Source organism: Erinaceus europaeus, chromosome 2 (assembly GCF_950295315.1).
Source record: "Erinaceus europaeus chromosome 2, mEriEur2.1, whole genome shotgun sequence".
Taxonomy (NCBI): Eukaryota; Metazoa; Chordata; class Mammalia; order Eulipotyphla; family Erinaceidae; genus Erinaceus; species Erinaceus europaeus.
In genome coordinates, this window is record NC_080163.1 from 124,541,092 (window position 1) to 124,567,315 (window position 26,224).

Genomic DNA, 26,224 nt, shown 5'->3' on the forward strand with positions numbered 1-26,224 from the left:
CCAGAGTGATGCTCTTTTTCTCTCTCAGAAATAAATAAATATATAAAAAATAAAATTCTCTGGACATATACAATATGCCACGTGACACAAGATCCATGGAAATATTGTTAATAATTGTGCCAAATTGGAATTGACCCAAATATCACATCAATAATAGAGAAATCATTACATATTTACTCTCCAACAATGAAAATGGTGAATGAAATATAATATACTCAATGTAGATGAATTGTGAAAACACAATGTTGAATGAAGAAACCAGATGCAAAATAATATATATTATTCAACATTCAAAAACCAATGAATTCAAATGCTATCATTAGGGTAAATTAGGGTAAGGGTAGGGGATGTAACACGACAAAGAAAAAAATTAATAATTGTTATAAAAACTAAGAGGGTAGCAGCTCATGAGGTGGTTCAGTGAATAAAACTTTGGACTGGCCTACATGAGATGCTATGCTTCTCCCTCTTATAATAATAAGTAAATAATTCTCTGTATTTATCAATTTATATATTTGATAAGAGAGACAGAGAGGGAGAGAGAAGGATATCTGTGACACTGCTTCACCACTTGTAAAGCTTCTCTCACACCCCTCAGATGGGGATTGAACCTTATCCTGACACATTATAATGGGTGTGCACAACCAGGTGCTCCATCACCTAACCCCCTTTTTTATTTAAACATATATATATGTGTGTATATATGTATATTTCTTTATTTAAACAAATATATATTTTATTTGAACAAACTACATATATGTCTGTTTTGCCAGATCACTGTTCAACTCTGGTTTATGCTGGTGCTTGGGATTGAACCTGGAATCTTTGATACTTCAGGCATGAATGTCTTTTTGCATAACCATTATAAAATTTCCCCAGACCCTAAGTAATTTTTCCCCTCATTACCCCCTTTCTTTCTTTTCTGTGATAGGAGAAAAGAAAATGAGAGACAATGGGAGATAGGGAGGATGAGAAACAGAGACACCTATAGTATTGTTCCACAGCTCATGAAGTTTCGCCCCTGTAGGTAGGGATTAGGGGAATTGAACACAGGCCCTTATACATGCTAATATGTGCAGTTTACAGGGTGTGCTTAGCCCCTGTAAATAAATCATTTTTTATTTTATTTTAAGTAAAAGAATTGTTATATATTAATAGGGTAGAAGAGTGCTATGATTGGACAGGGGGTAGATAGGAATTTCTTTCTGGGCATTGACAATATTTTCTCTTTTGATTTGGGTGTTAAGTTCACAAGATCATACAACTTATGTGTGCATATAATATAGTTGTCAATTAATGAATAAGATCAACATCAGGAAAAAAAAAGTGAAGTGGCCACTATCTAATAAGGGCAACTTCCCCAAAATGCTCTAACATTTTTTGGTGAACCCTCAAAAGTATGTCATAAGTATATGTAAGTATACATAAGTATACTCTGGTTCAAATGGAGATATAACTTTTTACGTTGTATATTCTCTTTCAGTGCTTCATTAAACACTCAAAATCATCTGAACTACAAAATCATTTACACATTTTTTTCCTATGCTAGCTGCCAGCTGACTTTCTTCTCTTTCACTCTGTCACACATTCCAACCCAAACTCTGGAATGCTTAGCATCATCTTTGACTCTCCTTTTCTGTCAACTCCCCTCGATTCTCTTCCTCACCTAGAAAGTTCCTAAAGTATTTACTCCCTTTCAGATTTTTATCTTCTTTCCATTTTCTGCTGGTCCAGCCTCTCAAATGGGGTTCCCAATGTGTCATTCTCTGTCTCTCTTTCAGAACAACCTCTTATTGAATTGTGTTCCTCCTCTGTGAGGCCTAGCTACCAAGGACTTTGAGTCAACAGTCCAGTTTTTCTTCTGAAGTTCTAGCTTGTGGACTTGGATTAATAGTCAAACTTTAGGGTTTGTTCTTTAGTCTGTTAACTATCCCTCTTTGTTTGTGGTCTTTTGTCAGACTTTTTTTTACTTTTTTACTTAAATCACCAATAAATGTTGGATGCCCCACAACAGTGGATACAGGATTGCTCTGGGTCTGCCAACAGTTCAGAAATTCACAGATTGTTGGGGGGTGGGAGGGGGAAGGCATCGCATCTTCCCTCAGGGAGGAGGAGAGGTGAATTTTAGTCTTGAGAGGAGAAGGTGGTATTTGAAAAACACATGAAACCAAAATTCCATTCATTTGTGGAAGGATGCAAGGAAGCACCTATGCACTGGATAACCTGGCATTTACCCTGCACCCTCATGTTCCTGAGTCCCACCCAGCTTGATCCTTCTTTGGTTAATCATTGAGGGATTCAACTGAAACTACATCAAAACAGGTTCTCCAGCAGCCCTTCTAGAGCAATCTTTGTATAGTTTTTGGACCCAGATACTTACTTGTTTTGAAGCCTCCTGGTTGGATGACAGAGACTTTCACTCCCCATTTGGAGAGCTCTTGTCTCATGATTGCAGAAAACATAGTCAGAGCTGCTTTTGATGAACCATAAGCTGCCAACATTTCCATAGGGACCCCTCCTATGGGAATAATAGAGAAGAAAAAAAAATCAGGTCTCACTCAGATTTTCTTTTTTTTTCACCCAATAATTACTTAAATAACTAGGAATTGGCATTGGTGGTAGCAAAGACAAACAATGGGAAACAGACTTGACCTATGTAACTAAGACAGCACATATTCTTGGGTACAACTATTGTTGGCTTTCTTTGCTTTTGCCGTTTGTAGTTGCTTCATGTTTTTTGATGTTCACCAAACCAAACATGGGTCTAGCTTTTCACATGGATTTGTCTTCATTCTCCTGACTTCAACATTTTGCAAAAGATTTCTTTTCCCCTGCTAAAGTTTCTTGTATTCTTCTAGTTGGACTAGAACCATGATAGAATATCATCTGGCTTTGAGCTCTCATACCAGAATCCTACATCTACCCAAAAGTTAAAAGTTTTTAACATTTCAAGATGAGGCCACCAAATATGAATCATGCTCACATCTCATATTTATTAAGGATCATTTGTCACAGGAAACTTTTCATCTTACAGTCTGTCTGTAGTAAGAAGGACAGGTTGTTGTTTCTAGACAGACTTTGAACTGCCTCTTTCTGGACCCCCATAAAAGGCTAAACACATTTCTATATATAAAAGAAGCATAACCAGAATATCTATGATCTGGTTTCTGCAGTGAGTACCTCCCTAACACTTCCTCTCCACTATTCCAAGCTTGGGATCCATGATTGCTCAACAAATTGTTTGGCTTCATATGTTAACTCTGTTTTCAATCACCAGGTTCCAGATGCCACCAGGATGCTGGCTAGGCTTCCCTGGATTGAAGACCCCACCAATGTGTCCTGGAGCTCAGCTTCCCCAGAGTCACACCCTACTAGGGAAAGAGAGAGGCAGACTGGGGGTATGGACCGACCAGTCAACGCCCATGTTCAGCGGGGAAGCAATTACAGAAGCCAGACCTTCTACCTTCTGCATCCCTCAACGACCCTGGGTCCATGCTCCCAGAGGGCTAGAGAATGGGAAAGCTATCAGGGGAGGGGGTGGGTTATGGGGATTGGGTGTTGGGAATTGTGTGGAGTTGTACCCCTCCTACCTTATGCTTTTGTTCACTAATCCTTTCTTAAATAAAAAATTAAAAAAAAAAAAAGGCAATGTTATTAAAGACATTGGCCATATCCAGTCACTTAATGAAACCCTATCTTGTATTGACTGCCTCACCTAAATCTGAAAGACATAAAATTGATAAATGTGAAACAAATACATACAGACAAGTACAGGTCAAGATGGATAAATCTCAGTAAAATTGGTGTATTATCCTCTCTTGGGAATATACCCAGGGAAAATAAAGGCAGGGAAAATAAAAATCTGAAGAGACCTATGTTTATTGCAACATAGTTTGTAACAGCCCAAACTTGGAAGCAACCTAGACACACAAAGACAAGTGAGTGGCTAAGAAAGTTCTAGTACATATACACAATGGGAATTCAGATAGGGAGGTTGGAAGGGAGATGGTTTTGTTGTTTATAGTTTTATTGATATGAGTGAAACACTAGAACTCACTGGGGTCACCTTTGCCGCCTTATAGGTGAAAGTGAGTAGAGAGAAAAGAGAAAGTTGCAGAATTAGCTAGGGAGGAAGACAAGAAGTGGAAGTGGGGGAGAGTTTGAATGACACTACCTTAAGGCTTGCTTCTAGCCAAAAGGTGAGTTAATAAATCCTTTTCCCTTTTTTGTTAAGATCCTTTGCGGTTTGGTCCTATTACTTATAAGGAAGAGTCCTAAGCCTTATGTGTCAAAATTTCAAAACCAACTCTGGTGACACATCAAACTCAGGTTTCTGTTTTGTCATAGATGAAAAAGGAGTTCTTGTTTCAGTAGTTTTTAGTTTAAAAAAAAAACTTAGTGGTCCGGGAGGTGGCGCAGTGGACAGAGCATTGGACTCTCAAGCATGAGGTCCTGGGTTTAATCCCCGGCAGCACATGTACCAGAGTAATATCTGGTTCTTTCTCTCTCCTCCTATCTTTCTCATGAATAAATAAATAAAATATATTTAAAAAAAAAGAAAAAAAAACTTAAAGTGTGAGACAGTGGTAGATAGTATAATGATTATGTAAATAGACTCTCATGCCTGAAGCTCCAAAGCCCCAGGTTCAATCCCCTGCACCACCATAAATCAGGGCTGAGCAGTGCTCTGCTAAAATAAATAAATAAATGAATGAATAAATAAATAAAATCTTGAAGTGTGAATCTACATTTTTTTTTTGTTTTTGTTATTGAAAAGACCAAAGATGTTGAAGCAACTTCTTTAAAGTTGCAACACAATTTTCAGATTTAAATGGTTCATTTTCACTTCTCCACAATTAAAAAAAAATATTTATTTTTTATTCAGGCTTACTGGTGGGACTTGGTGCCTAAATGACCTCATCAGTCCTGGTGATAATTATTTCATTTTTTTTTATTTTTGGTATAGAGTAAGGGACGGAGAGAGATAGGGAGGGAGAGACAGAAGATGAAACACCTGCAGCAACTAATATTTCACTGATCACGAAGCTCCCCCCACTCTCCACCCCTGCACATAGGGACCAGGGGCTTGAACAAAGGTCTTCACACATATATCTGGGGCCCACTATTGCAGGTCAGCTTTATTTAAAATAGAATGAGAGAAACAGGTCTGTGAAACAGTTAATTTGTACAGTGCACAACTTTGCTAAATGCTTTGCCTGGCCCCCATTGCACTGGAGGAAATTTTGGTGCTTAGGTCTCTTTCACCTTTTTCTCTCTGTGCCTCTTTGTCTCTGTCTCTCTATCTGAAAAAGTAATCCCAGAGCAGTTAAAATTTTGTCATGTCAAGAATAAAAGAGGAAAAAAATAGAGGGGGAGATACTATAGTGACTCTGGCATTAGACTCAAACCTGGGTTGCATGCAAGGCGAAGTAGGCACTTTCTCAGGTGAGCTTTCTTGCTAGCCCTCTTCCCAGGAAATTTAAATAAAATTAAAAAAACCCAGAGGCCAGACACACCAGGTTAAGTGTCCTATGTAAACTTTGGGTTAAGCATACTATGTACGGGTTATTATGTACTATGCACCAGGTTAGGAGTACTATGTATGAAGCACAAGGACTAGCGTGAGGACACAAGTTTGAACCCCACCTACAGGGGTTTGCTTCACAATCAGTGAAAGAGGTCTGAAGGTGTTTTTCTCTCACCCTCTCTATCTTCTCTTCCTCTCTCAATTTCTCCTGTCCTACCCAACAACGACAACAATGGAAAAAATGGCCACCAGGAGCAGTGGATTCTTAGTGTAGGCTCTGAACCCCAGCTATAACCCTGGAGGCACAGCTATAGACAAATAATGTCAAAGGATATAAATTATGGTGATATTGTGTATGACACAGTACATCTTAACAAAGGGATCTTTCAAAGTTAACCCAATTGCCAAATTTGATTATAACAATAACTATCTATTGCCTTCTTAAAGCCTGAGACAGCAGGAACCTCCTACTTCCTCTATAGAGCCTATATTTCCCCCAGTCCTGGAACTCCTAGGGTGGGGCTCACTCTCCTGTATACTTCTTTCAATTCATATCAAATGATATTGCATCCGCCGATCCCAACCTAATCAGCACAATGAGTATCACCTCAGCATTGTGTCACTTCAGACTGTGTCCAGAGACGTCAGGCATGGAATGTCAACCCTTCAAACTCATTACTCAAGTGAGACCTTTCCTTTCATAGGATTATCTAATTCCATTCCAGGAGGTTCACTTCCTAACAAAGTCAAAAAAACTAGATATATGCCAGGCCCCATAAGATGGAGCATATGTTCACATGTATCCATAAATTAGAGCAAAATATATACCTGAAAGCAAAAGTACACAATAGTCTTTAGTGAGTCAGTATCAAGTTCATAATGAAATAGTGTCCACTTAGACATAGATAACCTCCTCACCTACTTCCTATTACAGTTCTCTCACTCACTCCCAAGCTAACCTTGTCAAAGCAAGGACTGCAAAAGCTGAATAAGGACAAGAGATTGGCATACTTTAACGATGACTCTTTAGTCACTAACAGGCTACCCCATCAGCTGGGGCCCTATTCGGGGAGTCCTGAGATTCCCAAACAGACATGATGGGCCTAGACCTTGAATAAATCCCTCTCCCCAATATTACCAGTCATCTCTATCAGGAACAACATAATAGATGCCTTTGTGGGCCCCATAGGACCTTGGCCTCAACTTGGGTCAACAACAGTAGAAAATGTTCCATCCTCTGAAGGGAGAATGGACAACATACTCTATGCTCCACCTAAGAAGGATGGGTCCTGAAATCAAGGCAGCTTGTAACATTCCTGCTCATGACCACAGAAAGAGAGCTCAGATCTATTGGGATGCAGATGTCACATAGGCTCCTAAGCTGAATATAGGCCCCAGATCAGATCATATCCATGGGGTCTACAATCAACAATATTTATATATCTTTCCCATACTTTGGAGCTACTTTCTTCCATTGATCCAGTTTTATGATCTCTTTTCCAGCCATGACATCATCTTGACCAAGACTTGGATCCACCTGCATATCATATTTCAGGTTCAGGGAAAAAAAAAAAATAGAATAGTCACAGGCCCTTTGGAATATAACTAAAATAGGCATGCTAGTGTCTACAAAATGGAGACCTCTCAACTCTTCATCTGCACTATTCCAGCCTTTAGGTTCATTATTAGTCAACAATTTGTTTGGCTTTATATGTTAACTATTTTTTCAGCCACCAGGCTTCAGATGCTACCATGATGCCAACCAGACAGACAACCCCACCAATATGTCCTGGAGCCCTGCTTCCCCAGAGCCCCACCCCACTAGGGAAAGAGAGACAGGCTGTGAGTTTGGATCGACCTGTCAATGCCCATGTTCACCGGGGAAACAATTACAGAAGCCAGACCTTCCACCTCCTGCACCCCATAGTGACCCTGGGTCCATACTCCCAGAGGGATAAAGAATAGGAAAGCTATCAGGGAAAACATTGGTAAAACACTTTCCCACCTACACCTTAAGGACATCTTTGATGAAATAAACCCAATTGCAAGAAAGACTAAAGCAGAAACAAACCAATGAGACTACATCAAATTGAAAAGCTTCTGTACAGCCAAAGAAACTGTCACACAAACAAAGAGACCCCTCACAGAATGGGAGAAGATCTTCACATGCCAAACATCAGACAAGAAACTAATCACCAAAACATATAAAGAGCTCAACAAACTTAGCAACAAAAAAGCAAATGACCCCATCCAAAAACGGGGAGAGGATATGAACAAAACATTCACCACAGAGGAGATCCAAAAGGCTAACAAACATATGAAAAACTGCTCTAGGTCACTGATTGTCAGAGAAATGCAAATTAAGACAACATTGAGATACCACCTCACTCCTGTAAGAATGGCATACATCAAAAAGGACAGCAGCAACAAATGCTGGAGAGGATGTGGGGACAGAGGAACCCTTTTACATTGCTGGTGGGAATGTAAATTGGTACAGCCTCTGTGGAAAGCAGTCTGGAAAACTCTCACAGGGCTAGGCATGGACCTTCCATATGATCCAGTAATTCCTCTCCTGGGGTTATACCCCAAGGACTCCATAACACCCAACCAAAAAGAGGTGTGTACTCCTATGTTCATAGCAGCACAATTCATAATAGCAAAAACCTGGAAGCAACCCAGGTGCCCAACAACAGATGAGTGGCTAAGAAAGCTGTGGTATATATGCACAATGGAATACTATGCAGCTATCAAGAACAATGAACCCACCTTCTCTGACCCATCTTGGACAGAGCTAGAAGGAATTATGTTAAGTGAGCTAAGTCAGAAAGATAAAGAAGAGTATGGGATGATCCCACTCATCAACAGAAGTTGACTAAGAAGATCTGAAAGGGAAACTAAAAGCAGGATCTGACTAAATTGTAAGTAGGGCACCAAAGTAAAAACCCTCTGGTGAGGGGTAGACATGCAGCTTCCTGGGATGGTAGGGGGGTGGGGTGGGTTGGTGGGATGGGACACAGTCTTTTGGTGGTGGGAATGGTGTTTATGTACACTCCTAGTAAAGTGTAGTCATATAAATCACTAGTTAATTAATATGAGAGGGGGAAAACTCATTGTATGTCTCGAAGTTTTTAAAACACAGAGTGTGACTTTTTAATATATAGGCTGTGTATTTGATATGTGGACTCTCTCAAAAGCCTAGACCAAGTAGATCAGAAGCAACCAGTGGCACAGCTATATACAAGATACTGGGTACTATACAGCAAACCCTAACAAAAGGACTTTTCAAAGTTAACCCAATTACCAAATAATGTGATGATAACATTAACTATCCATTGTCTTTCTGAACCCTAAGACAGCAGGAACCTCACATCTCCACTATAGAGCCTATATTTCCCCCAGTCCTGGAACCTTAGGATAGGGCCCACTTTCCCACATGCCTCTCCCAATCCATATCAAATAATATTGCATCTGCCGATCGCAACCTAATCAACGCAACGATGGCCACCTCAACATGCTTCAGCTCAGACTGTGTCCAGAGACTTCACGTGTGGAATGACAACCCTTCAGCTCCATTACTCAGGTGAGACCTTTCCTTTCATAGTATTCTCTAATTCCATCCCAGGTGGTTCACTTTCTGGCAAAGTCCTAAAACCTAGATATGGACCAGGTTCTGTGAGAGAGAGCATATGTTCACATGTATCCATAGACTCATGCAGAATACATACCTGAAAGCAAAAGTACACTAGAGTTTGCAGTGAGTACCCCCCCAACACTTGCTCTCCACTATTCCAACCTTTGTGTCCATGATTGCTTAACAATTTGTTTGGCTTTGTATGTTAACTCTCTTTTCAGCCACCAGGTTCCAGATGCCATTAGGATGCCGGCCAGGCTTCCCTGGACTGAAGACCCCACCAGTGTGTCCTGGAGCTCCGCTTCCCCAGAGACCCACCCTACTAGGGAAAGAGAGAGGCAGACTGGGAGTATGGACCGACCAGTCAACGTCCATGTTCAGCGGGGAAGCAATTACAGAAGCCAGACCTTCCACCTTCTGCAATCCACAATGACCCTGGGTCCATGCTCCCAGAGGGATAGAGAATGGGAAAACTATCAGAGGAGGGGATGGGATATGGAGATTGGATGGTGGGAATTGTGTGGAGTTGTACCCCTCCTACCCTGTGGTTTTGTTAATTTATCCTTTCTTAAATAAAAAATAAATTTAAAAAAAAAGGAAAGCTATCAGGGCAGAGATCTGATGGTGGGAATTTTGTGGAGTTGTGCCCCTCCTACCCTATGGTTTTGTTAATGTCTCCTTTTTAAAAGAAAAAAGAAAAGAAAAATAATTCCTACACCTATCAAATAGATTTCTTTGATTCAAGGAACATTCAGGATTTTGTCAGGTGATTCTGATTAGCATAGTGGTTGTTAAATAATTTTAGAGAATGATCTTTTAAAAATTTCCATGTTTCAGTACTCTAGATATCTAAGTCAACAGTGTGGGATCTGGAAAAACAAAAACAAATACAAAAACTTATGTCTCTATTTTGAGTACAGAAGGTTCACATGATTGCAAGCAGGGATGTGGCACAGTGTATAAAGCATTGGACTTTCATGCATGAGGTCCTAATTTCAACCCCCAGCAACAAACTTGTTCTTTTTATCTCTCCCTTGGTCTTTATCATAAATAAATAAATAAATCTTTAAAAAATAATAGAAGATACACATGATCTGAGATGCAGTTGCCGGGGCTCAATACTGGATCCTTGCACATGGTAAATTGTATACTCTACCACATGAGTTATCTCCTAGCCCCCAATTTAAAGGTTTTTTTTTTTTTTTTTTGCCACCAAGGTTATTGTTGGGGCTTGATGCCTGTACTATGAATTCACCACCCTTTTCATTTTCTTTCTTTTCTCTTCTTTCTTTACTTCCTTTCTTTTTTTTGCTATTTTATTCGATAGAGAAAAACTGAGGGGTGGGAGATAGAGAGCAAGAGAGAAAGACACCTGCAGACCTGCTTTACCACTTGTGAAGCTTCCCCACTGTAGGAGAGGATTGGGGGCTCAAACTCAGGTACTTTCACATCTATGTGAACCTAACTGACTGTGCTACCATCTGGCACTCATCCTCAATTTAACCTTTGTAAGGTATAAAAGACACTCATATATTCACACTATTGAACAAACATCACTGCTACCTAGTTCCACAGTGTTTACACTGTTCCCAAAGAAAGTCAATATCTATTATGCTTTTCTCATTCCTTCTCCCCCAACCTTTGACAACCACTAGCCTGCTTTCTGCCTCTGTTGCTTTACCTATTTTGGACATTTATATAAATCAGGTCATCCAATATGGGGCCTTCTATATCTGACTACTTTCATCTTTTCAGAATTTTATTAACTTTGTATTAGACATCAGTACTTAATTAGTTTTTATAGTAATTATCCCACTGTATAGATAACTACATTTTGATTCTCAATTCATCAGTTAATGTACATTTGGGGTATTTTCAGTTCTGTCTGTCATAAATAATGATGTTCATGAATATCCTTTCATGTGTTTTCGTTTGAACACTTGTTTTCTGTTCTCCTGAGTTTACTTAGGAGTGGAATTGCTGGGCCATATGGTAGTATGTTCAACTCATTGGGAAACTACCAAATGTTTTCCCAAGAGGGTATGCCATTTTCATTCTCACCAGCAATTTATGAACATTCTAATTTCCCCACACCCTTGCCATACATAGCATTTTCTTTGTTTGTTTGTTTGTTTTAATAGCCATCCTAGTGGATGTGAAATGTTGTATAGTTTTGTTCCCTGCCCTTATTTTCACTTATTTTTTGTTTTGTCTTTTACCTGCCATATGCCACACTTGCAAGATTTCACAACTCCCAGAAAACTCTTTCTTTTAATTTAATTATAGATAGAGAGACAGAGAGAAGGAGGAGAGGGGGAGGAGGAGGAAGAAAAGGATGTAGAATAGGAGGAAGAGGAAGAGGAGGAGAGATATCATAATAGTTTTGCCACTTATGATGTTTCACTGTTATTGTGTATGATACTCCCATGTGGTAGGAAGGAGCTTGAATATAGTGTCTCAGGGCTAAATCCAGGGTCCTTGTGGATGGTAAAATGTGTGCTATAGCAGGTGAGCCATATTCTGGCCTCTAGTGCTGTTGTTTGAACATTAAATTATTATAATTCATTTGAAATTTGAAAATAAATTATGTATGGATTAGTAGCATCCATTTAGCATATCAGTCTTCCTTCAATCTACTCAGTCAAATTCTTCATTTTAACAAGATCCCAGGTGATCACTAGAAAGAACAATGTCTAAGAACAACTTGTAAAAGATATAGTCCTCAGTTGTTAACATTACCTAATGATCATTTCAATATCCTAGTAGTAGAGTTGGCATTCTTATGCCCCAGTGTGCCTGGTATGTTCTTGTTTGACAGCCTGGAAAAGTGAAAGGGACATAGAACTTGGAGCAAATCAGATAGACTGGGCCATCTTGTCTTGACTACATTTCTTATACCTTCTGGATGATCCCAGTCTAGAATGAGTTTCATCCAGAAAAGTATCTTTTCTACACCCTCTAGATGTTAGAATTAAATTAACTCAGGTATATAAATATGGAACCATAGGTGTATAAATATATAACACTCAGTATGGAGAATTTAACAGAGTCTGAATTTACCCATTTCCCCTTGCCCTATACTAGCCCTGTTTATTGGGTGAGAACTTAAAGAATATCTCAGCTTGGAATTCCATGCACATCATTGGACAACTGAGGTGCTGATTGGAATCTTTGCCAAATTATTTTCTTAAGACAGCCAACTTGGCAAGAAAAATGGTCTCACAATTATCTTCTTTGAGCTAAATAAGACAAAGCTCAAGTATAGAACCAAAAGCTCTGCTCAATATCTAATTATAGACTTGGACAGTTCTCTCACTGTTAAATTTAGTGTAAAGTAATTTTTATATCCTCAATAAATGGGTACTATGAAAAATAAAGTGAAGAGTTATTATCCCTCAAAAAAAACCCCAGTAATTTTAATGTATTTTAAACAGCTCAATGCTGTTGATAGCTATTATTACTATCTTAGTAGAGAGGTCCAACTTATGAGGGTACTTGTTTGTATCTTGTATGTTAAGAACACAAATGCTGCGAAACATCCTAAAGTATATTTGAAAGCTTCCCCTCCCAGAAGGAATTAATGTCCTCTCTATCCTCTATATAAATATTGCTGAAATTGAGAGATGCTACTGTAGACTCAGGAGCTATATCACCCCACTACTGATCAATAATAAAACAGACATCTAGACAAGTGAGGTGGCCTTTGTCAGATCGCCAGTATATGATCAGGATTCAAGCTAAAATTCAAAAGTCCCCAAGGCCTGGGTTGTTTTAAAAAGTTTGTTTTTCACTGTTCTCATTCAATAACAGCTTGAAACTATACACAAAGCATTACTCTGAAATTATTAAAAGGTAAATTAGTCAGAGAAGTCTTTTCAATTTCTCAGTTGACCTTTGTACAATCAATCACATAGTCCTTTCCTAATTCCTCTGATCCTTGGTTAAATATTTATCCATCTGCCTTAAAGGAACTTAGTTTCAAAACTCTTTGGTCAGTGTTGGAAAGATAATAAACCTGTGATGGTAGGGAGGGGAGGCTAACTATCGCAAAGAAGGAAGCAGTTTTCAAAATGGAAAGTGGCAAGTAACCTATTGAAGCTGAAGTGTAATTGGGAGGAAAAGAAAAAGCACGCTAATTCACTGTCCCACTCAGGGGTACCGATGCCAGAAGTCAGTGGGATAAAGAGCTACATGTGCACCTGCAACACCTTCTCTCCCAAACATCACAGCAGATGATTTTTGAGTCTCTGACTCCAACTGATACTATCTAACCTCATCACTGACCTAATAACAAGCAATTATTGATATAATTAACATAATAAAAATAGGAAGCTGTGACTCAGGACTTTGTCCACATTCATTTGATTATCAGTGGTAGATAAATCCTGAATATGCCTAGAGATTCCAACTATAATTAAAATCAATAGGTGGCCATGATAATAGTCTTCTGAAATGTGGTATAAACATAGGCATCAAAGAATAGATGATGCCAGGAATTCTATATTAGAGCACTACCACCCCCACTGGCCAGTTTCCTGAATCTTGCTAAGTGATTCTTACTCAGCCCCTTTTTACTGTCAATTGAATTGTATGCTTATATTGCTGTATTATGAACTTTTCCCATTAATGTCAGATTGTGTTTTTATGTATTTGGCTTGAGTTACAAGTGAAACCTTTTAATTTCAGTCTGAATCAGCACTTTTGAGACATAAGTCTCATGTTAAAATACCTTGATAAAAAAGGAAATCTACCTAAGAGTTAGAACTGCCAAAAGTTGTCCTTGGGGGTGACTGAGGCAGAGTGAGAGTTGAAAAGGACAGCCAGTGTTGAGTATTGCAAAGAAAGCCATTACCCATTACAATTTTGGGGTGAGAGACAGTAGATAGGGAAATACATATATATCTTATAGAATTAAACAATATAAATTTCTTACCTTAGAGTTCTGAAGCTAAGAGTTCTCACTAACCTAAAATCAAGGTGTTAGCAACATTGCATTTCTTCTGGAATCTCTAGACCAGAATCAGTTCCTCTGACTTTTCCAACTTATAAAAGCCTACTATTATTCAACTCATAGCCCTTTATTCCATCTTTTGTCCTCACTTTAATCAACTTGCTTTTTGTAATAACCTTTGTAATGGCATCAGACTCCACGTACATAAAATAGTTAATCTTCCCATCTCAAGATCCTTAGTGTTGTCACATCTACAAAATCCCTTTGTCACATAAAATCACAGATTCCAGGAACAACAAATGAGACTATGGAAGAAAATATTAATTATCTCATGGTTATTAGAGAGCTGAAAGCTGAAATCGCTGAGCTAAGAATGCAACTAGCTGAACAAGCTAAAACAGTATCAGAACAGGGCAACAAAATAGATGAACTCCAGAAAACAGTAGAGGGCAGAGAGAATAGAATCAAAGTGGCTGAAGACAGAATTATCAAGATTGAGGATGAATTAGAGACAACTAAAAAAGAAGTAAGAGATCTCAAAAAAAGATTAAGTGATGCTGGAAACAACAACAAGGTCCTATGGGATGACTTCAAAAGAAACAATATACGCATTATTGGCATACCAGAGGAAGAAAGAGAAGGAGAGGAAGAAAGCATTCTCCAGGCGATAATAGCTGAAAACTTCTCTAGTCTAGACAACATCAAAGACATAAAGATTCAAGAAGCCCAGAGGGTCCCAAACAGAATTAACCCAGACCTAAAGACACCAAGACATATCATACTTAGAATGGAAAGGAATAAGGATAAAGAAAGGATCCTGAAGGCTGCAAGAGAAAAACAAAGAGTCACCTACAAAGGAAAACCCATAAGACTAGCAGCAGACTTCTCCATACAAACACTACAGGCCAGAAGAGAATGGCAAGATATCTATCGAGTGCTCAATGATCGAGTGCTCAATGAGAAAGACTTTCAACCAAGAATACTATATCCTGCTAGACTGTCATTCAGACTAGATGGAGGCATCAAAACCTTCTCAGACAAGCAGCAGTTGAAGAAATCAACTATCACCAACCCTGCCCTGAAAGAAGTTATGAAAGGTCTCCTATGAACAATCAGACCACCATAAATAGGACATATATCAGAATACTCTAAAACTCTACAAGAATGGCATTAAAATATCTTCAATCTTTGATATCAATAAATGTCAATGGCCTGAATTCACCTATTAAAAGACACAGAGTAGGAAGATGGATCAGAAAATACAACCCAACAATATGGTGTTTACAGGAAACCCACCTAACTCAACAAGACAAACACAGACTTGAAGTGAAAGGATGGAAAACTATCATACAAGCCAATGGCCCACAAAAAAAAGCAGGAACAGCTATTCTCATATCTGACATGATAGACTTTAAAATAGATAAGATTAAAAAAGATAGGAATGGACACTACTTAATGCTCAGAGGATTGGTCAATCAAGAGGACTTAACAATTATTAACATCTATGCACCCAGTGAGAAGCCATCTAAATACATCAAACGTCTACTGAAAGAGCTACAGCAATATATTAACAGCAACTCAGTCATAGTAGGGGACTTCATCACCCCACTCTCTCAACTTGACAGATCATCCAGGCAGAAAATCAATAAAGGCATAAGGGAGCTAAATGAAGAGATAAACTAGAACTATTGGACATTTTCAGAGGCATTCATCCGAAGAAACTGGAATACACATTTTACTCAAATCCACATGGGTCATCCTCAAGGATAGACCATATGTTAGGCCACAAATACAGCATCACCAAATACAAAAGTAAATTCCAAGTGGATCAAGGACTTGGATGTTAGACCACAAACTATCAGATACTTAGAGGAAAATATTGGCAGAACTCTTTTCCGCATAAATTTTAAAGACATCTTCAATGAAATGAGTCCAATTACAAAGAAGACTAAGGCAAGTCCCATATAAACCTATGGGACTACGTCAAATTAAAAAGCTTCTGTACATCAAAAGAAACCACTACTCAAACCAAGAGACCCCTCACAGAATGGGAGAAGATCTTTACATGCCACACATCAGATAAGAATTTAATAACCAACATACATAAAGAGCTTGCCAAACTCAACAACAAAACAACAAATAACCCCATCCAAAAATGGGGAGAGGACATGGACAGAATATTCACCACAGAAGAGATCCAAAAGGCCGAGAAACACATGAAAAAATGCTCCAAGTCTCTGATTGTCAGAGAAATGCAAATAAAGACAACAATGAGATACCACTTCTCTCCTGTGAGAATGTCATACATCAGAAAAGATAACAGCAGCAAATGCTGGAGAGGTTGTGGGCTCCAAGGAACCCTCCTACACTGCTGGTGGGAATGTAAATTGGTCCAACCTCTGTGGAGAACAGTGGAGAACTCTAGAAAGGCTAGAAAAAAAGGCTAGAAACTCTAGAAAAGGCTAGAAATGGACCTACCCTATGATACTTCAATTCCTCTCCTGGGGATATATCCTAAGGAACCCAACATATCCATCCAAAAAGATCTGTGTACACATATGTTCTTGGCAGCACAATTTGTGATAGCCAAAACCTGGAAGCAACCCAGGTGTCCAACAACAGATGAGTGGCTGAGCAAGTTGTGGTATATATACACAATGGAATACTACTCAGCTGTAAAAAATGGTGACTTCACCGTTTTTAGCCGATCTTGGATGGACCTTGAAAAATTCATGTTAAGTGAAATAAGTCAGAAACAGAAGGATGAATATGGGATGATTTAAGTCTCAGGCAGAAGTTGAAAAACAAGATCAGAAAAGAAAACACAAGTAGAACCTGAAATGGAATTGGCATATTGCACCAAAGTAAAAAACTCTGGGGTGGGTGGGTGGGGAGAATACAGGTCCATGAAGGATGACAGAGGACCTAATTGGAGTTGTATTGTTATATGGGAAATTGGGGAATGTTATGCATGTACAAACTATTGTATTTACTGTTGAATGTAAAACATTAATTCCGCAATAAAGAAATTAAAAAAATAGCAAAAGTCCCAAAATACAGAAACTCAATACTATAATACTTAATAGCTTCTGGGTCAAAGAGGAAATTAATGAGGAAAAAAATATTTCTAGAACCCAATGAAAATGAAGACACAAGCTATCAAAATATTTGGGACACAGCTAAGGCAGTAATTAGAAGGAAATTTATAGCCATACATGCACACATTAGGAAACAAGAAAAAGCTTAAGTAAACAACCTGATTGCACATCCTAAAGTCTTAGAAGAAGAGGAACAAAAGAACCCTAAAGCAACCAGAAGGACTGAAATAACTAAAATTAGAGCTGAAATAAATAGCATAGAAGTAGGAGAGCCATACAAAAGATGAAAGAACCTAAATATTGGTTCTTCAAAAGAGTAAACAGAATGATCCAGACTCACTAAACAAAGAGGGATAAGACTCAAGTAAATCGGATTATAAATGAAAGGGGAAATATAACAACAGATACCACAGAAATCCAAAGTATCATGCAGGGCTTTTATGAAGAACTATATGTCACCAAGCTAGAGAACCTGGATGAAATGGATGAATTCCTAGACACATATAAACTTTCAAAAGTAGACAAAGAGGAATGAATAAATATGAATAGACCAATTACAACCAAAGAAATTGAAACAGTAATCAAAAACCTTCCCAACATAAAAAGTCCTGGACCAGATGGTTTTACAAATGAATTCTACAAAACCTTCAAGAAAGAGTCAATACCTCTCCTTTTAAAAGTCTTTCAAAGGATTGAAGATACAGGAATAGTTCCTTCCACCTTCTGAGAAGTGAATACCAAAAGCTGACAGGGGCACACACAAAAAAAAGAAAACAACAAACCAATATCTCTAATAGCATAGATGCTAAAATATTGAACAAAATTCTAACCAGCCAAGTGCATCAGTATATTTAAAAGATTGTGCATCGTGACCAAGTGGGGTTTATCCCTGGAATTAAAGACTGGTTTAATATAAGTAAGACAGTCTATGTGATCCACCACATCAACAATACAACATGATTATATCAGTATATGCAGAGAAAGCCCTTCACAAAATGTAACATTCCTTCATGATCAAATGCTACAAAAAATGGGAATAGATGGAAAATTCCTTAAGAAAGTGGAATCCATATATAGCAAACATAAAGCCAACATCATACTCAATGGTGAAAAAGTGGACACATCCCCCCTCAGATACTAGACAGGGACTAGACAGGGATTCCCACTATCATTATTACTATTTAACACAGTGTTGGAATTTCTTGCCATAGTAATCAGGCAAGAGCAAGGAATTAAAGGGATATAGATTGGAAGAGAAGACGAACTCTCACCTTTTGTAGATGATATGATAGTATGCATAGAAAAACCTAAATAATCCAATAGGAAGCTCTTGGATATCACTAGGCAATATCATATAAGTGTCAAGCCACAAGATTAACATTCAAAAATTGATGGCATTCCTCTATGCAAACACCAAATCAGAAGAAGAAGAAATATAAAAATCAATTCCTATGCAGCTATCAAGAACAATGAACCCACCTTCTATGACCCATTTTGGACAGAGCTAGAAGGAATTATGTTAAGTGAGCTAAGTCAGAAAGATAAAGAAGAGTATGGGATGATCCCACTCATCAACAGAAGTTGACTAAGAAGATCTGAAAGGGAAACTAAAAGCAGGACCTGACCAAATTGTAAGTAGGGCACCAAAGTAAAAACCCTGTGGTGAGGGGTAGACATGCAGCTTTCTGGGCTGGTGGGGGGTGGGAGTAGGTGGGAGGGATGGGTCACAGTCTTTTGGTGGTGGGAATGGTGTTTATGTACACTCCTAGTAAAATGTAGTCATATAAATCACTAGTTAATTAATATGAGAGGGGGAAAATTAATTGTATGTCTCGAGGTTTTTTAAAACACAGACTGAATCTTTTTATATATAGGCTGTGTATTTGATATGCAGACTCTCTCAAAAGCCTAGACCAAGTAGATCAGAAGCAACCAATAGCACAGCTATATACAAGATACTGGGTACTGTACAGCAAACCCTAACAAAAGGACTTTTCAAAGTTAACCCAATTACCAAATAATGTGATGATAACATTAACTATCAATTGTCTTTTTGAACCCTAAGACAGCAGGAACCTCACATCTCCACTATAGAGCCTCTACTTCCCCCAGTCCTGGAACCCTTGGATAGGGCCCACTTTCCCGTATGCCTCTCCCAATCCATATCAAATAATATTGCATCTGCCGATCGCAACCTAATCAACGCAACGATGGCCACCTCAACATGCTTCACTTCAGACTGTGTCCAGAGACTTCACGTGTGGAATGACAACCCTTCAGCTCCATTACTCAGGTGAGACCTTTCCTTTCATAGTATACTCTAATTCCATCTCAGGTGGTCCACTTTCTAACAAAGTCCCAAAACCTAGATATACACCAGTTTCTGTGAGAGAGAGCATATGTTCACACGTATCCATAAACTACTGCAGAATATATACCTGAAAGCAGAAGTACACTAGAGTTTGGAGTGAGTACCCCCCTAACACTTCCTCTCCACTGTTCCAAGCTTTGGGTCCATGATTGCTCAACAATTTGTTTGGCTTTGTATGTTAACTCTCTTTTCAGTCACCAGGTTCCAGATGTCATCAGGATGCCGGCCAGGTTTCCCTGGACTGAAGACCCCACCAGTGTGTCCTGGAGCTCAGCTTCCCCAGAGCCCCACCCTACTAAGGAAAGAGAGAGGCAGACTGGGAGTATGGACTGACCAGTCAACACCCATGTTCAGCGGAGAAGCAATTACAGAAGCCAGACCTTCCACCTTCTGCAATCCACAATGACCCTGGGTCCATGCTCCCAGAGGGATGGAGAGTGGGAAAGCTATCAGGGGAGGAGATTGGGTGGTGGGAATTGTGTGGAGTTGTACCCCTCCTACCCTATGGTTTTGTTAATTTATCCTTTCTTAAATAAAAAAAAAAGAAATCAATTCCTTTTACTATAGTAACAAAAACAACAAAATATCTAGAAATAAACTTCACAAAAGAAGTGAAAAACTTGTGCACTGAAAATTATGGGTCAGTGTTCAAGGAAAGAGAAAAAGACATAAAGAAGTGGAAAGATATTACATATTTATGGGTTAGAAGAATTAACATGATCAAAATGAATATCTACCCAGAGCCATATATACAAATGTAAGGCAATCCCCATCAAGATCTCACCCAATATTTTTAGGAGAATAGAACAAAAGCTACAAACGTTTATCTGGAACCAGAAAAGACCTAAAATTGCCAAAACAATCTTGAAAAGAAAGAACAGAACTGGAGGCATCACACTCTCAGATCTCGAATCATATTATAGGGCTATAATAATGAAAACTGCTTAGTACTGGAACACAAATAGATACATTGACCAGTGGAACAGAATTGAGACCCCAGAAATAATCCTCTACACCTATGGGTATCAAATCCTTGAAAAAGGTGCCCAGACTATTAATGGGAAAAGGAGAGTCTCTTCAACAAATGCTGTTGGGAAAACTGGGTTGAAACAGGCAGAAGAATGAAATTGAACAAATATATTTCACCAAATTCAAAAGTAAATGTCAAATAGATCAAGGACTTGGATGTTAGACCAGAAACTATCAAATACTTAGAAGAAAATATTGGCAGCACACTTTTTCCATCTAAATTTCATAGGCATTTTAATGATACAAATAAACCAATGGGACTACATCTAATTAAAACAAAAAACAACAGTATAGTCATGGGCCCTTTGGAATATAAGTGAAATAGGCCTAATAATTGTCTACAAAACAGAGACCCCCAAATCTTCATCTGCACTATTCTGTCTTTAGGGTCATGATTAGTCAAAAAATTGTTTGGCTTTATATGTTAACTCTTCTTTCAGCCACCAGGTTCCAGATGGTAACATGATGCCATCCGGACTTCCCTGGGCAGACAACCCCACCAATGTGTGTCCTGGAGCCCTGCTTTTTAGAGCCCTGCCCCACTAGAGAAAAAGAGAGACAGGCTGGGAGTATGGATCCACATGTTCTTTTTAATTATAAAAAGAAAACATTGACAAAACCATAGGATAAAAGAGGGGTACAGATTTGCACAATTCCCACCACCAGACCTCCGTATACCAACCCCTCCCCTGATAGTTTCCCTACTCTTTAACCCTCTGGGAGTATGGACCCAAGATCATTGTGGGATACAGAAGGTTGAAGATCTGGCTTCTGTAATTGCTTTCCCACTGAACATGGGCACTGACAGGACAATACATACTCCCAACCTGTCTCTCTCTTTCCCTAGTGGGGAAGGGCTCTGGGGAAGTGGGGTTCTGAGGCACATTGGTGGGTTGTCTGTCCAGGGAAGTCTGGTTGGCATCATACTAGCATCTGGAACCTGGTGGTTGAAAAGAGAGTTAATATACAAAGCTAAACAAACTGTTGGACAATTATGGACCTAAAGGCTGGAATAGTGCAGATGAAGAATTGGGGGGCCCTCCATTTTGTAGATAGCTAGTAGGCATACTTTAGTTATATTTCAAAAGGCCTGTAGCTATACTAGTGTTTTGTTGTTGTTGTTTGTTTGTTTGTTTTTTGCCTGAGCCTGAAATCTGATATGCAAGTGAATCCAAGTTATTGTCTGAGGAGATGATGTCATGGGTGGGAATAAGACCAGAAAGCTGGATGAGGGAAGAGAGTAGCTTCCTAATATGGGAAAGGGGTATAAATATTAATGTAAACCCCATAATTTTGATATGATCTGGGGCCCATAATTAGCTTAGGAGCCTGTGTGACCTCTACATCTCTCTAGATTTGAGCTCACATTCTGTGGTCTTGAGTAGGAACATTCCATGCTGCCCCAGTATCGACCCATCTTCCTTAGATGTATCATAGAGTATGTTGTCCATCTTCCCTTCAAAGGATGGAACATTCCCTACCATTGTTGATCCAGGTTGAGGACAAGGTCCTATGGGGGCCCACAAAGGGTCCATTTTGTTGTTCCTGATAGAAATGACCAGAAACAATGGAGAGAGGGATTTATTGGAGTTCTAGGCCCATCAAGTCTATTTGGGAATCTCAGGACTCCCCGATTAGAGCCCCAGCTGGTGGAATGGATTGATAGTGACTAAAGAGTCAATGTTAAAATATGCCAGTCTCTTGTCCTTATTCAGCTTTTGCAGTCCTTGCTTTACTAAGGTTAGCTTTGGAGTGAGTGAGAGAACTGTAATAGGAAGTAGGTGAGGAGGGTATCTAAGTCTAAGTGGACACTATTTCATTATGAACTTGATACTGACTCACTACAGACTATTGTGTATTTTTGCTTTCAGGTATATATTTGCCTTAATTTATAGATACATGTGAACATATGCTCTATCTTATGGGACCTGGCCTATATCTAGGTTTTGGGACTTTGTTAGGAAGTGAACCTCCTGGAATGGAATTAGAGACTACCATGAAAGGAAAGGTCTCACCGGAGTGATTAGGGTGAAGGGCTGGCATTCTGATGTCTGTACACAGTCTGAGGTGAAGCATGCTGAGATGGTACTTGTTGCATTGATTAGGTTGGAATCAGCGGATGCAATATCATTTGGCCTGACTTGAGAGAAGCATGCAAGGAAGTGAGCCCCACCCCAGAGGTTCCAGGATTGGGAGAAACATAGGCTCTATTGATGAAGCGGGAGATTCCTGTTGTCTTAGGGTATGTCGTTATTGCAGTATGTAGTTATTGCAGTAATCACATTGTTTGGCAATTGGGTTAACTTTGAAGAATCCCTTTGTTAGGATTTGCTGTATCATAACACCCTCACCCTATTTCATGTCCTTTGACATTGTCTGCATATAGCTATGCCACCAGTTGCTTTTGTTCTCCCTGGACTAAGCTTTTAAGAGAGTCAACATATCAAAGACTCAGCCTATGTATTAAAAAGACTCAGTCTGTGCTTTAAAAAGTTTGAGATATTCAATCAATTTTCCCCTCTCATATTAATTAATAGTGATTTATATGACTGCAAATTGATAGGAGTGTACATAAACACCATTTCCACCACCAAAAGACTGTGTCCCAACCCCTCCCCACCATGGTTTTTGTCAGTGTTTCCTTTTTATAAAAAAAAAAAAAATGCTGGGGGTCAGGCTGTAGCACAACAGGTTGAGCATATGCAAAGCACAGGGACTGTATAAGGATCCTGGTTCGGAGCTCCAGGCTCCCCACCTGCAGGGGAGTCTCTTCACAAGCGGTGAAGCAGGTCTGCAGGTGTCTTTCTCTCCCCCTCTCTGTCTTCCCCTCCTCTCTTTGTCCTCCAGCAAGGACGACATCAACAACAACAACAACAATAATAACTACAAAAATAACACAACAAGGGCAATAAAAGGGAATAAATAAATAAATATTTTTTAAAAAGCTACTGCACAGCAAATGAAACCACCACCCAAATAAAGAAACCCCTTATAGAATGGAAGATCTTAACATGCCATACATCAGACAAGAGGCAAACAACCAAAATATACAAAAAGCTTACCAAATTCAGTGCTAAAAACAAAAAAAAACCAGTGACCCTATTCAAAAATGAGGCGAGGACATGAACAGAATATTCACCACAGAAAAAAAACAAAAGGTCAGCAGACATGAAAAATGTTCCAAGTCACTGATTGCCAGAGAAATATAAAGAAAGACAACAGTGGGATACCACTTCACTCCTGTGAGAATGCCATACCAAGGAAAAGGTAGCAACAACAAATGCTGGAGAGGTGGTGGAGTCAAAAGAACCCCCCTGAACTGCTGGTGGGAATGTAAGTTGGTCTAATCCCTGTGGAGAGCAGTCTGGAGAACTCTCAGAATAGAAGTGGGCCTACCTTATGACCCTGCAATTTCTCTCCTGAGTTTATATCCTAAGGAATCAAACACACACATCCAAAAAGATTTGTGTATACCTATGTTCATAGTAGTACAATTTGTCCTTGCGCTTTGTGCCACGTGCACTTAACCCACTGTGCTACCGCCCGACTCCCCATAGTAGCACAATTTGTAATAGCCAAAACCTGGATGCAACCCAGGTATCCAACAACAGATGAGTGGCTGAGTAAGATGTGATATATATACAATGGAATACTACTCAGCTATTAAAAATGGTTAGTTAATTCACCTCCTTCACTCATCCTGAATTGCCAGGAGCCATTTCTCTGCTTGATAGATGATAAGCTTTGAGACAATGGAAGCCCTTGAGACAAGTGTTAATTCCCCCCTGGGCAGGCCATTTCCCCTCAGGTAAACCATTTATCAGTAATCAAGTGAGTCAACACACAGTTTGGTTTCCACCATTTGTTGCAAAGAACATTCCGCTTTGAAGTTTGCTCCCCCTCCCCCTCCTCCAGCATTCCCTCTCCTTCCCCAAAGCCTTATAATGCCTGTGAACACAATAAAATTTTGCAGCTTGATCAGAAACCTGTCTTGCTGTCGTTCTTTCATGTCTCGTGTCCCTTTCATTCCAGATCTTTTTGGGTTCCTAGCCCCTGCTCACCGCCTTGCTGGTCGGGGCATTCTGGCCTTAAAAATGGTTAATTCACCTTGTTCACTCATCTTGAATGAAGCTTGAAGGAATCATGTTAAGTGAGAAAGAGAAGGATGAATATGGGATGATACCACTCATAGACAGAAATTGAAAACTAGAACAGAAGGGAAAACACAAAATAGACTTGGACTGGAGTTGGTGTATTGTACCAAAGTAAAAGACTCTGTAGTGGTGTGGTGTGGGGTGGGGTAGGGGGGAGTGCTCATGTCCTAGAACATAATGGCAGAGGAGGACCTGTGTGTGTGTGGGGTTAGATTGTTATGCGGAAAACTGAGAAATTGTATGTATGTACAAACTACTGTACATTACTATTATCTGCAAATCATTAATTCCCCAATAACTAAAGAAAATAGATAAAATAAAACAAAATAATAAAAGTTAAAAATAAATAAAAACAAAGTTCCATGACAAATCCACACCATTGAAATTTTTGTAATGCAGAAGGTGGCAGAGGAACCAGATTGAAACAGCCTAATAGCTCAAGGCAACCATGAATATGTTTTGGAGAACACTTATTAGTCACTGATTGTTATTCTCTCTGTTCCTCCTGCTACAGATCAAGAGAAATAAAAGCAGTAAATAACTATAATTAAACACAATTTCCATAGTTTCTATTATACTAATTTTGTCAAGAGATGCATCATTGAGTTGACATCACACTGGGTATTCATTTTTGTTGATCAGTTGATGATAATCAGAAAACTTGACCATGTTTTGGCTTTTCTTATCCTTATACTACAGTTTCATTCCTTATTTTTCTACTCAAAAATGTGTCCATTATTTTTATAAAGGTCCCATCAGCAAAGTGCCAGGAAATTCCCTCATTTTGTTTTCTGCTAAATTCTTCTGCCCTTTGTCAATGAGGAAAACTATAAACATTATTTAAGGGTTTTGCTTTTGTCCTCTTATAAGCACTTGTCTCAACTGTTCTGATTTCTTGGCGGTAATTTAACAATACTATAAAATGCTCTTTGTTGGGGGGTGGTGAGCAAGTTTTCCAAATGAACTCATTTCTAGAGTTTATCTGGTATATGAAGATTCAAACACCAGTGTGATAAAGAAGGATCCACATACACACCTCCATAACTGACTGAGTGGAATAAAGTAAGGAAGCCACAGTGAGACACAAAGGACCCAAAGCTCTGAAATTAGGAAGACGAGGAGAAGTACAGAAAGAGATCTGAGGAGAAAGCCTGAAAAATTTCTAGTATCAGGCTTTATTTTAAACATGATGATAATGGTACAAAAATGAAATGGAAAGAGCAAGATTGGATATAAAGGATTTGCACAACTACAGGAAGAAAAGGAGTGAAATGTGTGACTAATACTGAAAGTTTCCCTTCAATTGAAGTATACTAAAAGAAATTCCAAAGTCCTGGTCTGGAAAAAATTTAAAAGATAATGTAAAATACAATACAATTTAAATGTATGAATGGAATTGGGGGGAGGGCTGGGCGGTGGTACACCAGGTTAAGCACACATAGTACTAAACACAAGGACCTGTG

At 39.0% G+C, this 26,224-nt stretch overlaps 1 protein-coding gene across 1 annotated transcript in view; it reads right to left on the reverse strand.

Annotated features, from left to right (window-relative positions):
* HSD17B2 (hydroxysteroid 17-beta dehydrogenase 2) overlaps positions 1-26,224 on the reverse strand; it is an 82,168-nt gene that overhangs the window by 4,324 nt on the left and 51,620 nt on the right. The window contains exon 4 of the mRNA XM_060185113.1: positions 2,381-2,518. Coding sequence (XP_060041096.1) covers positions 2,381-2,518 — 138 coding nt within the window. The remainder of the gene's footprint in view (positions 1-2,380; positions 2,519-26,224) is intronic.